The 14,836-nt window shown below is 41.7% G+C and overlaps 1 protein-coding gene across 1 annotated transcript; it reads left to right on the top strand.

Moving 5' to 3' along the window:
- The first annotated feature begins 1,414 nt into the window (after window positions 1-1,414).
- tmem86a (transmembrane protein 86A) lies at window positions 1,415-14,239 on the top strand. The gene is made up of 3 exons (XM_020102143.2): window positions 1,415-1,571; window positions 7,391-7,655; window positions 8,952-14,239. Exons 1-3 carry the CDS (start codon window positions 1,425-1,427, stop codon window positions 9,377-9,379), a joined length of 840 nt encoding a protein of 279 aa, XP_019957702.1. The 5' UTR covers window positions 1,415-1,424; the 3' UTR covers window positions 9,380-14,239.
- The last annotated feature ends 597 nt before the right edge of the window (window positions 14,240-14,836 follow it).

Below are 14,836 nucleotides of genomic sequence, written 5' to 3'. Positions count from 1 at the left end.
CTCTTTTTTATAATATGTTTGAGCAAAAGTGCAGCAGACTATCATCGAAATCTAGACCTGCTTTGTCGAAGTAAAATCACTCAAGAGACATCATGTACATACTGTCTCTTTTATGGAAATGATAGAAATATGCAGCATTTCATCATAGTTTTAAATACAAGTACATATAGCCCACCAATTTTGGAACAATTAATAAGAAATAGAGAAAATACTGTATCATCTACCAAGTTGTGTTTAAATGTGGGACATCAGCATTTAAAAACTGTGTGGCCCCCTTCTCTCTGTGTGTACATGGTTCTGCTTTTTCTACGCACTTGATACAAAATCAATTTATTCTAGGTTTTATTAATTTTAATTTTATTAATTACTTTATACATCTGTTTGAGAAAATGTTTTCTCTAAAAACACATACAACAAAAATGTCAAGGTCAACAATGTGCCTGCTGATTTAATCAAATAAAATACAGCTGCAACATACACATAAGTGAGAGAGAACAAATTAAATACAAAATAATGATGAATACAAAATTTCAAAGAAGATTTTCATGTAAAAGCCTATACAATGTGATTATATTGACACGATTGTATTTTGGTTGATTGTAAATATCAATTTTTAAGAAGGCTACCACATACAATCTAATCTGAGTAGTATTATGTTCATTAGGACTATTTATTTGAGGGTTTTTGATGCTAAATCTAAGCTTAAATATCCAAAACACTGAGCAGTGTTTAGATCTCATGAGGAAATATTTGTGGTGATCTCTGTCCGATTACTATGCTCTGGTTTTTAGCTCTTAATGCCAGCTTTTTATCTTCTGTGCTTTCTATTCATTGAGTGTTTTATCTTTTTAAGTGCCTTTAGTGCAGTTGCAATAAACAACTCTTTTTTATTCTGGGTCTAACACCATATGTCCTTCTGTTTTTTTGTTGTTTGTTACACAATAGACTGTTCTGCATTTTGGCCAAACACAAAATTCCCCATGGGGACCCAAAGTATAATTGATTCTATTTTAGTGTTTTGTCTTTTTTAGGGCAGGTGCAACAGTCAACTCACTTGTATTCTGCATTATTATCCTGGGTCTTACATGACATGTCCTTGTGGACTGTTCTGCTGCTGCTGTAACATGTTGGCCTAAGACAAATCCCCCCATGTAAACAATCAGGTACATTTGATTTGATGTGACAATACTACTGGTAAAAATAATAATAATAATCTCTGCAGCTGAACGTCCCCACCGAGCTCCATGTCAGTAAAATGTAAATAAAGGCCATCTGCTCTGATATGTAAACAGCAAACCGGCTCCTCCTATCAGGGCGTCCCTTGCCTCTCCGGCCCGCCCCCTGTCACTGCCATTCTCTGCTCCGATTGGCCCCCGGCGGAAGCTCTTCCCTCGCTATTGGCTGCTCTCTTCGCCGTCTGCCAGATGTCGCCCCGCCCACCGGAGGGACGACAAAAACAATCGGCATCCCCCGACCCAGCTCGAAGCGAACAGGGGGGGAGACCCGAACCACGTCCAGCCTGCACACCGACTGACAGCAGCGAGGGAGACATGGTTTCTCCGGTAACCGTGGTGAGTAGGCTAGCTGCTAGCTTCTCGACACCGCTCCAAGCGTTTCGACGGGTTAATTAAACAGGAATAACATCAGCAGCTAGTTTAGCTTCATGATAACAACACTTCCCCGTCAGTCTTTGTCATGAACGCCTCTGTCCCTGTGAGTGTGAGTGTGTGTGTGTGTGTGTGTGTGTGTGTGTGTGTGTGTGTGTGTGTGTGTGTGTGCCTCCTAATTGTGTCATTAGCGTCGTCATTCATAGCTTAGCATGTCTCACTTTGCTTAGCTCATCTTTCAATAACGAGTAAATAACAATGTGCGGTTGTTTTGCTGGATTTGAAACCAGGTGTGCTCGTGCACCCACACCACTGTCTGCCTCCTGCGTGTCTTTGTGTCACAGTGAGCATCCGTGTGTGTGTGTGTGTGTGTGTTGTGTGCGTGTGTGTGTGTGTTCAAGGAAACAAACAAAGCAGGAACTTTTTTTTTTTTTTTTCCCACCATGCAGCAGTTTTCTTCACATGTTGTCACGCTGCTCCTTCATCCACATTCCATGCACTGAAAGATGTTTCCACACATTTCTAAAAGCGGCTCCCAGACAAAAAAGAAAACCTGTCATGTGACGACCCTTTTTTTTTTGGGTCTGTTTCCCCCCCTCTCTTTCCTGCAGCCTCCAGTAACGCATGCGCCAAACCCTGGTCTGCTGCTGCTGCTGCTGCTGCTGTGCATGGATGCCTTTCTTGTCAAAACCTCTTTTTGCAGCATGCGCTCTAAAGTTTAGCTCATGCATTCAGCTGCAACAGTGCCACTGCAAAATAAAAATAATATTTATCACAGCTATACATGAATAAATCATCCTGCTCTGGCATCCTCTTACTCTGCTATGACATTTTACCCCATTTGCAGGGGCCATAAAGGACGGTGTGGTGTAACCTGGCCTGTAGTAAACCCTGATGTGTGGCCCATGTGACTCTGGAAGGAGACTGTGCGGTGAAATGCCCGCCACACATACTGGTTGCCTTAGTGCTTGCGAGGCCGTGCAAGTCCTTGGGTTGTCTAGCTTCTATAAATTAAGGCACAAAAGAATGTAGAGGGGAAAAACACCCTGTAGAATAGCGTGTATTTGGACACATATTTGTTTCTTTCCAAAGTGTAATCATATCCAATTTGCGATCATAATAATTAACCATCAACCAAAACATGTAAGGTCGTATTCTCTTAAATGTATCTAATTTGTGTAGCTGAGGTTCTTAATAATAACTAAAACATGTCAGTGGATGTCGAGTATGTGCGTCCACACTCTGTCTCTGTTGTTAAATTACAATATATTAAAGTATATATGATAATAATAATAATAACCCACAATAATTACCCCATTAGAGAGTTAGACATAACAATACAATACTGATATGTCTTTTAAAAGCTCATATTGTCGTCCTACAATAACTTAGACAAGCTCTACTGTAAATCTCCTGTTACATTTAAATACAAAGCAGCTGCATGTGCTTAACCTTTCACTCTAAAGGTTTTAATTAACACGGCCACACTTCATGTCGCCTGGTGAACACATAACTGTGCTCAAGGCAAATTTATCAACTTTTGCCCTTTACACATGAAGCAGAATGAGCCAGTGAGGACATTAAGTCTCAGTCTAGCATATATATATCTAGGATATGTATTCTTTTGAACTTTTGCACTTGTAGCCCAGAGGTACAGCGGGGGCTTCACTTTGCTTTCTGGATTTATTCATGCAACTGTAGGAGCATCTGACTGTCACACATTGACCCAAGTGTGTGTTTTATGGCACTCTATCTTACTACATTATTAACAGGCACATTTACGTGAAGCAGATCAATGATTATGTTGCATGAGGTTTAATGTTTTGTCGAAATAATTAATTTATCTTTATAGTGCTGCACTGTACTGTGTTGTCCCAAACTGACCTCGAGTTATCTTTGGAGTTAAAGCAGCTGTAAGATGGAAGGAAAACAGTGTGTGTGTGTGTGTGTGTGTGTGTGTGTGTGTGTGTGTGTGTATTTGTGATGCTACATAGAAATAACATAGTCATATGACTCACATGCCAGCTGTCCCTGCCAGGATCGTACTTATGTTACAGTTCACCTCTGCTAAATGAAGTACACAAGACTTACAGGTTTTTAATGTGTTTCCGTGTATCGTGTTGCGACACTCTGCTTTCATATTTCTCAGGACGGTCTGAATGAATGTCGTCCCTGTGCTTGAATGCACCATTTTGTTCGTGTAGAAGGATTAGTGACCAACTGCTGCTTGTTCCTTCCTGGACTGAGGCTATAAGATGAGTTCTGGCTCAAATAATATGCTGATAGTTACAACACTTCAATTCAATTAAAAACCTCTTATTGTAATTAATGAAATTAAGCATCCCAGTGGTCTAAATAACTCACAGATAAGTAGACACGTTGCTGTCTGTTAAATACATATAAAAACAAACAATAAATTGGAAATATTAAGGGTATTAAAGCAGATGAGTATGTGAGCTCTGTTGCATAGTTAGGATAACATTGCAATTATTATTTCAACCTGCAAAAGGTTTGCAATTATTACGCTTCTAGCAGTGTACAATCAATTTGCAGATTTTTTCCAAATAATGCGAGAATAAGAGAATAAGAAGAAATGCTGCATCTCTGTGCTTCATAATTACAGATTTCTAACAATGATTTATTCGATACTATTGTGTGTTTGTCTTTGAATAACCGGCCACTTACAAAAAAGGAGGTAAATTGATTCTGTTCATTCCCAGAAAACAAAAAAAACACCATGAAGATACAGTTGATCATTAACGTTATTATTCTTTTGGACTCTGTCGTTGGCCACAGCACTTTTGCTAACAGCCAGTATTTATAATGTGATCATTCAGACGGCTCATTCAGAAAACAGTAATCCATTACATATGCCTCTCAAATGATGCAACACGCTCTGTATTTGAACAGTGGCGACAGCCGGCTGTCACGCTGGAATCTACAGGGTCCATGCAGACGAACCAATGAGTTGGTTACAGCGGAGACAAAAGCGTCCCGCAAGACCTCAACACTCTCATTTAGATATGAGAAAATGAATGGCAAAGCTTGGCCTGAGCCTCAGAGAAATAAAAATCATGTCCACTGTCGACCAGCTTATGAATTCCAGCAGGCAATTACGTCTTCTTGATGGAAAAAGTTGATTAGCTTAAATGGGATAGGGAGCCGTGTATCAGAGGAGAATAATTATATCACTTATGAAAGGTGATTTGACAAAAACAGTGCTGACACCAGTCGTTATCTTAATTCTTTCCTTTATTAAACATGAAACTAAATTGGAGCACATGGCCTCTAATGATTTACAGGAAGATTTCCTAGGGTAGCCTTTGTATGCTGTGCTGCTCGGCTGTTTCCTTATGCTATTTTATGATTGTCTCTCTCCTTGTAGCCCTATTATTGTTTAGATACACGGTGTTTATGGAAAACAATGGAAAGGGAAACACTTACATGAATGGGACCAGAGGTTATGGGAATTTCTAACTTCCCCCTGGACTCTGTCTTCACCATCGGAGCCTTTTTCTGAACTCAGATGACACACACATCAAACCGTGATCGTTGCGTCTCGACCTGCAGATCTCAAGTGTTCCATTTCACTAGAGAATAAATTCCCCTTATGTGTGCAACGAAAATGCTCGCTGGCGTTCTTGAATCCCGACTGCGGAACAGAATCATGTTGTGTTTTCATGTGTCCTGTGTTCAAGTAGCCACCAGTGACTGGAAAAAGAAAGTGCTGCCAGGGATGTCTCCTGATGGCACAGCATTTGACCGTAATGGAAATACAGAGACTCAGCACACTTGATTTAATCTTTATTTTTGTCTCCATTTGTTTTTATGATGACCAGGCAAAGCACATCATGGAGACAAGAGGTCATTAGGCACTCGGCTATAATGCTACGTGGATCTGAGTGTGTCTTAAATGGACATGAAAGCAAGTCTAATTTTAGACACTAATGGTGGGAATCACCCTTCGTTTACTGCTATGGCAGGAAGCTAAAAATATCTGAAGCTGCCCTTATTTAAAAAAAAATACAGTTAATAAGTAATTAAATACACAATTATACAGTGTCAGAAATAAGTCATGGTCTCAACTTGTGTAGCACCATTGATGTGAGAAATGAAGCTCTTTAAAATATAGAGAAGCAAAGTAACATCAGTAAATACTGTTTATTCATTTACCAAACCCCCAGAGCGTCTGTTTTACTCTTTATTACATTTAGTCTGATTCCTTACAGTAGTTACTTCTTCAACGGAAAGAGAAAGAAAATAAAAAAGAAGGTATTACACCCCCCCCCCCTCCATTCCACCCACAGTCCCAACATCTTGGATCGATAATAAAGGAAAAGACATTTAGGTTTCAAGAAATAAAGATTAATGATAAATAAAAACCCAGATCTGAGTGAAAATTAAGGCATATGAAGAGTGTCCGCATTCTAGACCAGTTCTGAGTCATTTCAGAGGAATGTAGTCTGAATAACACAAAGAGTCTATATACTGTAGTTCAGTGAGATTCTGGCTTCATCAGGAGTGTAGATAAAAGTTTGTTTCGGTCACTCAAGGTGTGCTTTAACTCAACTCTTAAATCCCATTGGCTTGTGATGTTTTGTGTGAAATCCGTACTGTTTTCCTGCTGTGTGTTAGTCCTATCAGGCACAGCATGCAGGGGCAGATTTAAGGTCACACAAACACTGTTCCTGATCCGGTACTGTAATTTTGGCTCGCTATCTTATTGAGCAGTTGTGCAATCAACGGCCTTTCCCCTCTCCTCTCCTTCCACAGGAGCATAAACCCATATGAACTAAAGTGACCCCTCGTTTTCTCTCACCTCCTCCTTTCTCTCACTTCTCCCCTCCCGCACAGACTCACTTGTCCACTCCTGAATCCAGCTGTCATCTGAATGCCGGTAACCCCATCTCACTCACAGACCCCTCTCCGCTAAAAACCTTCCCTTCCCCATGTTCCCAGCGTTTCTGAATATTCCCTTTGTTTGCATCTTTTTACCTTCCTGTAGAATATTTAAGGAGAGGGGTGAGAACTGGGCTCAGAAAAATTTGTAACACGGTGAATCAAGTAGCAGCTCTTGTCCAGTCTTTTCAACCCTTGTCCTGCTGCACCATCCTAGTCTTCGTCGTATCCTCATCTTCCCTCTCTTCCTGTGATCTCCGCTCTTAGTGAACCCTCAATCACTTCTAGCCTTACAGTGCAATTCTTAGAACAGTAGGTGTGGAGTCATTCCAAAGAAAAACTCTGGGGAAGTCTTTCCAACTTTTCTGTTTTTGACCCTGTTGGGCCTCATCTGTTTGGGCAGGAAGAAGTATGTCTGCTAGCACAGTTGGGAGGAAGAAATCTGAGACTTGAGCATGAGATACAGAGTCAAGGTTGAAGCAGGGGAAATAAAACATCACAGGAAGCGAGTGAAGATGAAAAGTGAAGGGTTACTGGAAGTCAAATGAAAAGCGTGGAAGGTTGTTGCATTTCCTTCTCTACTTGCTGTCTCTGCAGAATTTCGCTTCAGCCTGAAAGTGCTTGCATGTTAGACATAGCGATGTAAACATGTGACCACACAAAGGAAACCTGAAGATTCATCTAAAAAATATAAGGAAGCACATGATCCTCACTGTTCAATTGAAATAAAGCAGGTCTACAAAGTGCTGACTGTTAATATGGTTTTTCCTGTGAGTCGCTCCAGAGTCAAGAACATCACTTTGTTCGGACTCATGTGATAAAATAACCTTGTTGTAAGTGAAACTGGTCACAGCTGATAATGTAAATATTTAATCTGCCTCCAGGTCAAGAGTGAAGGCCCTAAGCTGGTGCCGTTCTTCAAGGCGACATGTGTGTACTTTGTCCTGTGGCTGCCCACCTCCAGCCCATCCTGGTTCAGCGCCCTGATCAAATGTCTGCCCATCTTCTGCCTGTGGGTCTTTCTGCTGGCGCACGGCTTCAGCTTCCTTGGTGCTCACTCCAATGCCCGCAAGATCCTGGCTGGCCTCATCTTCTCTGCTCTGGGTGACGCCTTTCTCATCTGGCAGGAGCAGGGCTACTTTGTCCATGGTGAGAAGAAACCTGACACACTGAGCCGCTTTAGTAAAAATCATCTCATTTATAGGACTTGGGTATTTTACATCTGATGAAGGGATCATCTTTTTTCATTTGGGCCTTATTTGTGTAGTGTTGGTCATCATGGCTATCGGTAATATGTGACAGTAATCTCTATAAACTAATTATGCATGTGAATGTGTAGAATCTGTAGTCCTAATAAAAAAAGTATCGCTGGGAGAAACGTTCGTCTCCTGTGATAAAAGAAACTAAACGACAGCAAACGGAAGATAGAGGCTTGGCATGAATATGCACTGTCTTGGAAGCCAAAAAATTTTGGACGTTGGCTTACGCCCAGACCGCGCTAACTGTGGTTGGGCTGCGGAATGGCTTGCAGTACATGTTAACAGATAAGAGTGGCCATACCGGCTGCAGTTCAGCCACAGAAGCAGACCAGAATTCAAAGTCTTCGTCATTAGGCGATAGCTGATGGGCTCCAGGATCAGGCATTATATAACAAAATCTGGGAAAGCGTTGATATCAATAAACATTAGTTGGGTAATCATACAGATTATGAATACGGTTGTTTCATACATGGGAAATAAAATAGCAGAGTTATCACCGAACAGTTTTAAACATCCATCTTGGTTTAGAGACATACAGTAACTCCTGCATGGTTCAACTTTGACTGTATTTACTGTGTAATGAAACTATTCTGAGTTTTTGAGAATCACACTGAATCTCTTGTTTACGAGATGTTTGATCGTGTGACTGCTGATGTTTTTGCCCTTTTAGACTTGTTATTGTTATATCCTTGTTTTCCCAGGTCGCAGAAATGACTTTGAGCACAAAGATGTCCTAACCAGTAAAGACACTGGCCAAAACTACAATTACCTGAGCCACATGTTGATTTATATAACTTATTGATCCTGTAATTCCTCATGAATCATGTGAGCTGCTTACCGTTAAATCAGATCTCATGCTTCACGCTTTAATCAGAATTAGAAATACTTAATTGATCCCCAGGGAAAATTGGGTTTGTAACAGTTGCTCCAACCAAGAATAGAAATATGTACAGACCAAGACCTTAGATAAATGGAAACATAAAAATAGATGTAGAAATATGTTTCCGATTACCACAAGCTGGAATGACTTCCTGTGGCGCTCTGTGGTGGAACAAGATTGTTGCTCCTCTTCATGACTTTTGCACAAGGCTTCATTGTACGATGGGCAGATAGATGGGACACCTCTTTGCAAGGCTGTATATAAATATATATATATATATTTAAATCATTTATATATGTCTTCTAGGCCTTCTAATGTTTGCCATCACCCACATCCTCTACTCATCTGCCTTCGGGATGAGACCTGTGAACGTACATGCTGGCCTCGTGATCACTGCTGTGTCCTCTCTGAGCTACATGCTGCTGTACCCCTACCTGTCTGGCCCCTTCACCTACCTCGTGGCCGTCTACATCGCTCTGATCGGCTTCATGGGCTGGAGGGCCATCGCCGGCCTGCAGCTGGCCAACGACCTGTGGACCTGGACCAAGCTGTCCGCCTGCCTCGGCGCCATGCTCTTCATGGTCTCTGACCTCACCATTGCTGTCAACAAGTTCTGCTTCCCCGTGCCGCATTCGCGCGCCATCATCATGGCCACGTATTACGCCGCGCAGATGCTGATAGCGCTATCGGCCGTCGAGTGCCAGGACGCGGAGGTTGCCAGGAAGAGAACGTGAGGTACCTCGGTCTCGGGCAGATACCGGCCACGGGGCTGGAAAGCTGGCAGCCAATCCCCCTCAAGCCCTGAGTGATCATGGACACATCTCACTGCCAGATCCCCAACCCTCAGCCCTCATCTCAGTGTGGCGCTCCCACATCGGTGTTACCACGGCGACTGGACCACTACAGCCTTCACATGGCTATCACCCTACTACTCTTCTAGTATATTAGTCTCAGCCTGTCTTCTCACAAGAAGATTGGGTAGTATTATATTCGGCCTCTCCCGACAACAGTCCTACCTGCTTCCTCCTACTGTAGATTAGCTGTCTCTCAAAACTAGTTACCACGGAGACTAGTGTAGTTATATTAACCTGCTATATATAGAGTATAACTTTACTTTTAACTGTCTTAATTTAAGGGGAGCATGTCACTGGGGACCTCCAAGGTATGTGAGAGAGTGATTTTATGTGTGTGTGTGTGTGTGTGCGTGTGCGTGTAAGTGTGTGTGTGTATGCGTAAGTGTGTGTGTGTATGCGTAAGTGTGTGTGTGTGTGTGTGCTTGTGCATATATATGTGTTTGATTAACACTTTTACCTCGCTTTCCACACAGCCCTATCACACACACACTCATTTATTACACATGGTCCAATAATGCAACATCTTAACATCTTAATTTTGTTAATTTTGTTTTGATGCCTGAGACGTTATGAGAAAGGGATTTTTTATTTATGTTTTAACCGATACTGCCCATGTTCAGCCTCTGTTGTGTTTCCCTAAATGAAGGGTGCTATTCTTAAAGTCAGGAGCATATCCACACCTGTTTTATTACCTGCAGTCACTTCTCTAGAAATGCAGCGTCCACTGCGTATTGTAGCTTTGGTGCAGGTTGGATGAGGTGGAGGTTGTTTGTGGAAGCTCGATTCTTTTTTTTAAAATTGACACTGTAAACAACCAACCACTGAACACATTGTACGCTTCCCCTGCTTCTCCTCGTGGTGTGAAGTCTCTCAGGCATTTTACAGTCTTTTGCCCGCCAGCAGTTGTGTCCACACGCCTGACACCTACAGCTCCTGCTGGTTTACTTATTGGAAAAGTTCACGGGGTTCTCACTGCAGAACGAGTCCAGCCGAGCCGTGTTGTCATTGGCCTTGACCATATTATTGAGAGTGAAACAAAAGGGCTACATTACAGGCTGGATTCTTGTTTGTTTATCAAACCTGCATGTCTGTTTCCCAGCATGCATTCACCCTCTCACAATGACAGACAAACATACACGTTGCCTCGGGTTCAGCCTGACGGAAAGAAGAAAGAGGTTCTTGTCATGTGAGGGAATAGTTATCCTATTATTCCTAATAATTCTGTCTCACTGGGCACTTCATCAGCTTTAATCCAGCGAAATCCACCTCAGGTAATCCCCCCCGACAGCCTGGCTTATAATATTTTCTTTCATCTCCCACACATTTTCCCCTCTCTCAGCTTTCCTTCATTTCAAACATTTTCAGTTTGAATGAATTGCTTAATTAATATTTAAACATTTACCGTTACTCTTTCTTCAGACATCTACATATTGTATATGCGTGTTTTGAGTGTGCATGTGTGTGTAAGTGTGTGTCTGTGACCTCTGTCTTAGCTGTTCACTGAGCGTCTGTGTGTATTTTACGACCAGTCAAAACCAACTCAAGGCCAGAAAGGCTGTGAAGCATTATAGTTTGTATGGAGTACACATACTACTAGATATCATCAGTGTATTCTCTTCACACCCATCACCCCTTCATGTGTTTTTAGCTTCTATATCTATTTTTCATATTTCATTTTAGCTAAGTATTGCTCCCTCTTATGAGTTTATACCACTATCAGATTAATACCAAGAAAGTCATATTCCAAATGCACTGTAGCAATTTAAAGTATTACTCACTAACCAAAAAATAACAAATTGACAAGATTTGTTGTGTAATGTATAGGTCCAAATGCACCTATACACGTTATATATTGTGCCGTTTATGGAACACACGAGCACGAAGAAGAAGCTGAGTCATGGTATTTGGTTCCTTCTGAAGGGTCAAAGGCCCGAGGAGCCGTTGCTAACACACCAGCATATGCATAAAAGAAAAAAACATACACACATCAAGATGTATATCTGCATCACGTCAGCCACCACGACTGCAGGCAGATCATGGTGTTGACTAGCATACTTTTTTTCCCCCCTAAAGCAACATGGTATTAGTTTCACCGAGAAAGACACAGACGTCATGGTTATTGTCATCTGCTGCTTTGCCACACAGTTCCTCAATCTCCTCTCGGCATTTCTGCTGTGTCAGTCAGAGGTGTTACACCAGTCCGTCTGTGTGTGACGGCTGGTCTTCTGTTCCGTGTTTTAATTTGACCTCTCAGCACTGCGGTAAAGCAATAATAGTAATAACAACTTTATTTTTATTGCACTTATCTAAATAAGGTTACAAATAAGTGCTTTATAAAAATCCTTGGCAAAAAAATGAATTGACTAAATTCTACTATTCCATTCAGTTCAGTTTTTATCATCAAATTATAACGTAATAAGGTCAAGATCTTAAAATGTATAGAGAAAGTCGACAGTTCCCACGATGAGCGAGCACTTTGGTTGTGGAGAGAAAAAACTCTCTCCAATACTGCAGCTCTTGCCCAATTCTCATCTAATGCACTTTATCGGCAGAAATGAGATCTATCAACATTTTTTTCAAACCTCTAAAAAAACCACGAGGGGATGAGGAGACTGAGTGGAGCAGTCGGACTTGTCCTTACTATGTGGCACTACTGTCTTTGTCCTCTGCCACATAAAGCCTCCTGAGTTTTGTTCCTGTGGTCGAGTAGCTACGAGCCAGAAAAAAGGCTTAACATTGAAGTATTACCGAGACTATTTTTACCGACCAATCCACACTTCGGAAAATCTCCATGACTCTGTGAAGTGAAGTTGCTGTTCTGAGGGCGATGGATGAGTGGTAGCTCGGAAAGCTAGAGGCAAACTCAAATACCAAGTTGAGCCAGATGATTATTATGCCGAGGTGGAAGATTTGGTTTTAAATCCACTCTGTTTCTCCTCCAATTGTTTCTATTCTTATCTGACTTGGGGCACAGCCACCAAAGCGGAGAGCATAAGAGAAAACCTAACTCATTTCACTGAGTGGAGCTGTAAGTGTTAGAGCCCTCTCGTGTATCAAACAAGCTTTTGTTTTGCAGCAGGCAAAGGTCCCCTCTCGTTGATGCTGGAGGGTTTTTGGCCCTTCACTCAGGAAGGAGGTTATTGTTGAGCGATACTGTAGCTGGAATTAGGTGAGGAGGTGAAATATGACACACGGGAAGACTCCCTTTCCATCCGGCCCACTAGCCCCCCTGCCCCCATCCCCACACAGATGGCAGGCCAACAGGCGCATCACTTTACCTCCGCCTGTCAACAGCCCCGTTGTTCTGAGCTTTGTTCATGCAGACAAAAGAGGACCTGAAAGAGCTGCGGGTGGGGTGGTACGCTGTGGCCTGTGCAGGAAGTGATGAGCCGGAACCAGTGGTTTCACCCGGTCCTCTTAAGAAGTTGATTTAAAGCAACGCAACGTGACTTTTGACTGATGAAACAGATTGTCTGAGCGATGAAGTGTTTTTTTATAGAGAGAAAAAACAAAGCCCATCAATCTCCCTTGTACTTAACTGAAACACAGCTCAACGCTGGGTATTCCTCATGATCCTCGAGCTGCTGCTGTAACAAACCCACCCTGCTCTGTTCAGAACTTATGATATTTTTAAAGGTTCCTTCCTGAATATTGGCGACAAAAGTCTTTTTGACTGATCTACAGTTCAGCGTCACCTGTGAGCTAGCTGGTTCTGATAACTCAAGCTGCGACTATCAGTCACTTCCACACTTCTCACAGGAGATCGTACCCACAGTTACCTAGAGCGGACGTTCAGGGTGAGGAGTGAACGGAAGCGTCTCTATTCTCCCTATTCCAAATCTGTGAAACCTAAAATTAATATTGGAGCTGCTATTTCAGCATAAAAGAAAAGTTGCTTAGTGTTGCTTTCATGTTTTCTCTCTGTCTTTGAGATCTTTCATTTGAAATCTTTGCTGTTTCCGTATCTTGTAGCTAACGACATTCAAAATATAGAGCTGAAAGGTTTCTACATCTTTACTATGCATGTCTCATCTGGAGTGATGGACACGTGCACACTGCACACCCAGGTGTTTTTATTACCACGACTGACAGTCCACCAACATCAGTATGAGCTCATGAGAAGTGTGTCAAATAATTATCTTCTCTTTGTGATATTAATCTGATCTCCTGTGCGCTGCACAGAACCCCGAGTGAGGCCAGTCAATTTTTCCTTAAAACTTGCAGCTAGTATGATTGTTAAGTACTGTATTCTTTCAAGTATACACCCATCTTTCCTTTGTTCTGTTTTCAAGAGATAAAACAGAAGAGACGTTTTTATGTTGACGGTTTAAGCACAAGAAAGTGTCGCATTAAGGCATGTGAGACTCAGCGTTTGTCTTTAAGAGGCATGAATTGCTGTTTAAGTGTTACAAAAAGAAGTGTTATTATTTAATTTGAAGAAAAGAAGCCCATTTGGTTTTTTTAGCCTGACGCTGTGAGAAAAGCTTGGGTTTGTTTTTCACAAATAACTTTATTATTTTTGTTCCCATTGAAAGCCCATTAAAATGCATCATTTGACTTCATTTCATGAAAAAAAGATTAAGTTCTCTGATATATTTTACATTGTTGTCCTCTATTTTCACTTTGTGATTTATTTCCTTCATGATTGTGGAAATGAAATAGTTTCTTTGCTGTAGTGAAACTGCTCTGAATGTGAATATCTATTGGAGAAATAAATGCAATTGCAATGCAAATTCAGAATATTGTGCCGTAGTCTTTTTTTTAAAATGTCATCTGTGTTTGTCTGTTGCTAAGTAGAACAACACAAAAACTACTGAACATGTTAAGGAAGGATGTGGTGCGTGAAAATGAAGAACCCAATAAAGGTTTCTGTGGATCCGCATTTTTCAACATTTTGAATTCTCAGAGAATACTTCATCTGATCTCGATGTAAAACAATCACGCTTGTTCATTTATGACTGCGTGGAACAGATCCAAATAAAAAGAAACCCAACATCTCACGAGGCGGCTGTTGAGCCTCGGCGGAGGTTTGTGCTCTCTGAGTGCCCCTCTGGTTTGTTTTTGCTTTTTCACGAGAACAAAAAGATGTCACGGTAAAAATGTCAGCTGCTTTTTAGAGCTGTTTGGTGTTTTGTGTGTCTACAGAAGCTGTTGGCCCTCAGCAGCTAAAGAGCCATTAAGGCAGAAAGAGCTGGAGGACAACAGAGAGCTCTGTTCTGGTAACTGCTGAACTCTATTGTCGGGCAGAGGTGGAAAATGTGCTTTCAACAGCCTTTAACTGTGGAAACTCATTCACACTGGTACACGTGAAGCCCTCGCTCTTCCCTTCTCTACCTT

This window comes from Paralichthys olivaceus, chromosome 7 (genome assembly GCF_024713975.1).
Source record: "Paralichthys olivaceus isolate ysfri-2021 chromosome 7, ASM2471397v2, whole genome shotgun sequence".
NCBI lineage: Eukaryota > Metazoa > Chordata > Actinopteri > Pleuronectiformes > Paralichthyidae > Paralichthys > Paralichthys olivaceus.
The sequence above is the reverse complement of the archived record's forward strand: the minus strand, read 5'-3'. Positions and strand labels throughout refer to the sequence as shown.

Coding starts and splice junctions, on each gene's coding strand:
- tmem86a (XM_020102143.2), top strand. CDS start 1,425: ATGTCGCCCCGCCCACCGGAGGGACGACAAAAACAATCGGCATCCCCC. Junction 1,572..7,390: donor TGGTTTCTCCGGTAACCGTG/GTGAGTAGGCTA, acceptor ATCTGCCTCCAG/GTCAAGAGTGAAGGCCCTAA. Junction 7,656..8,951: donor GCAGGGCTACTTTGTCCATG/GTGAGAAGAAAC, acceptor TATGTCTTCTAG/GCCTTCTAATGTTTGCCATC.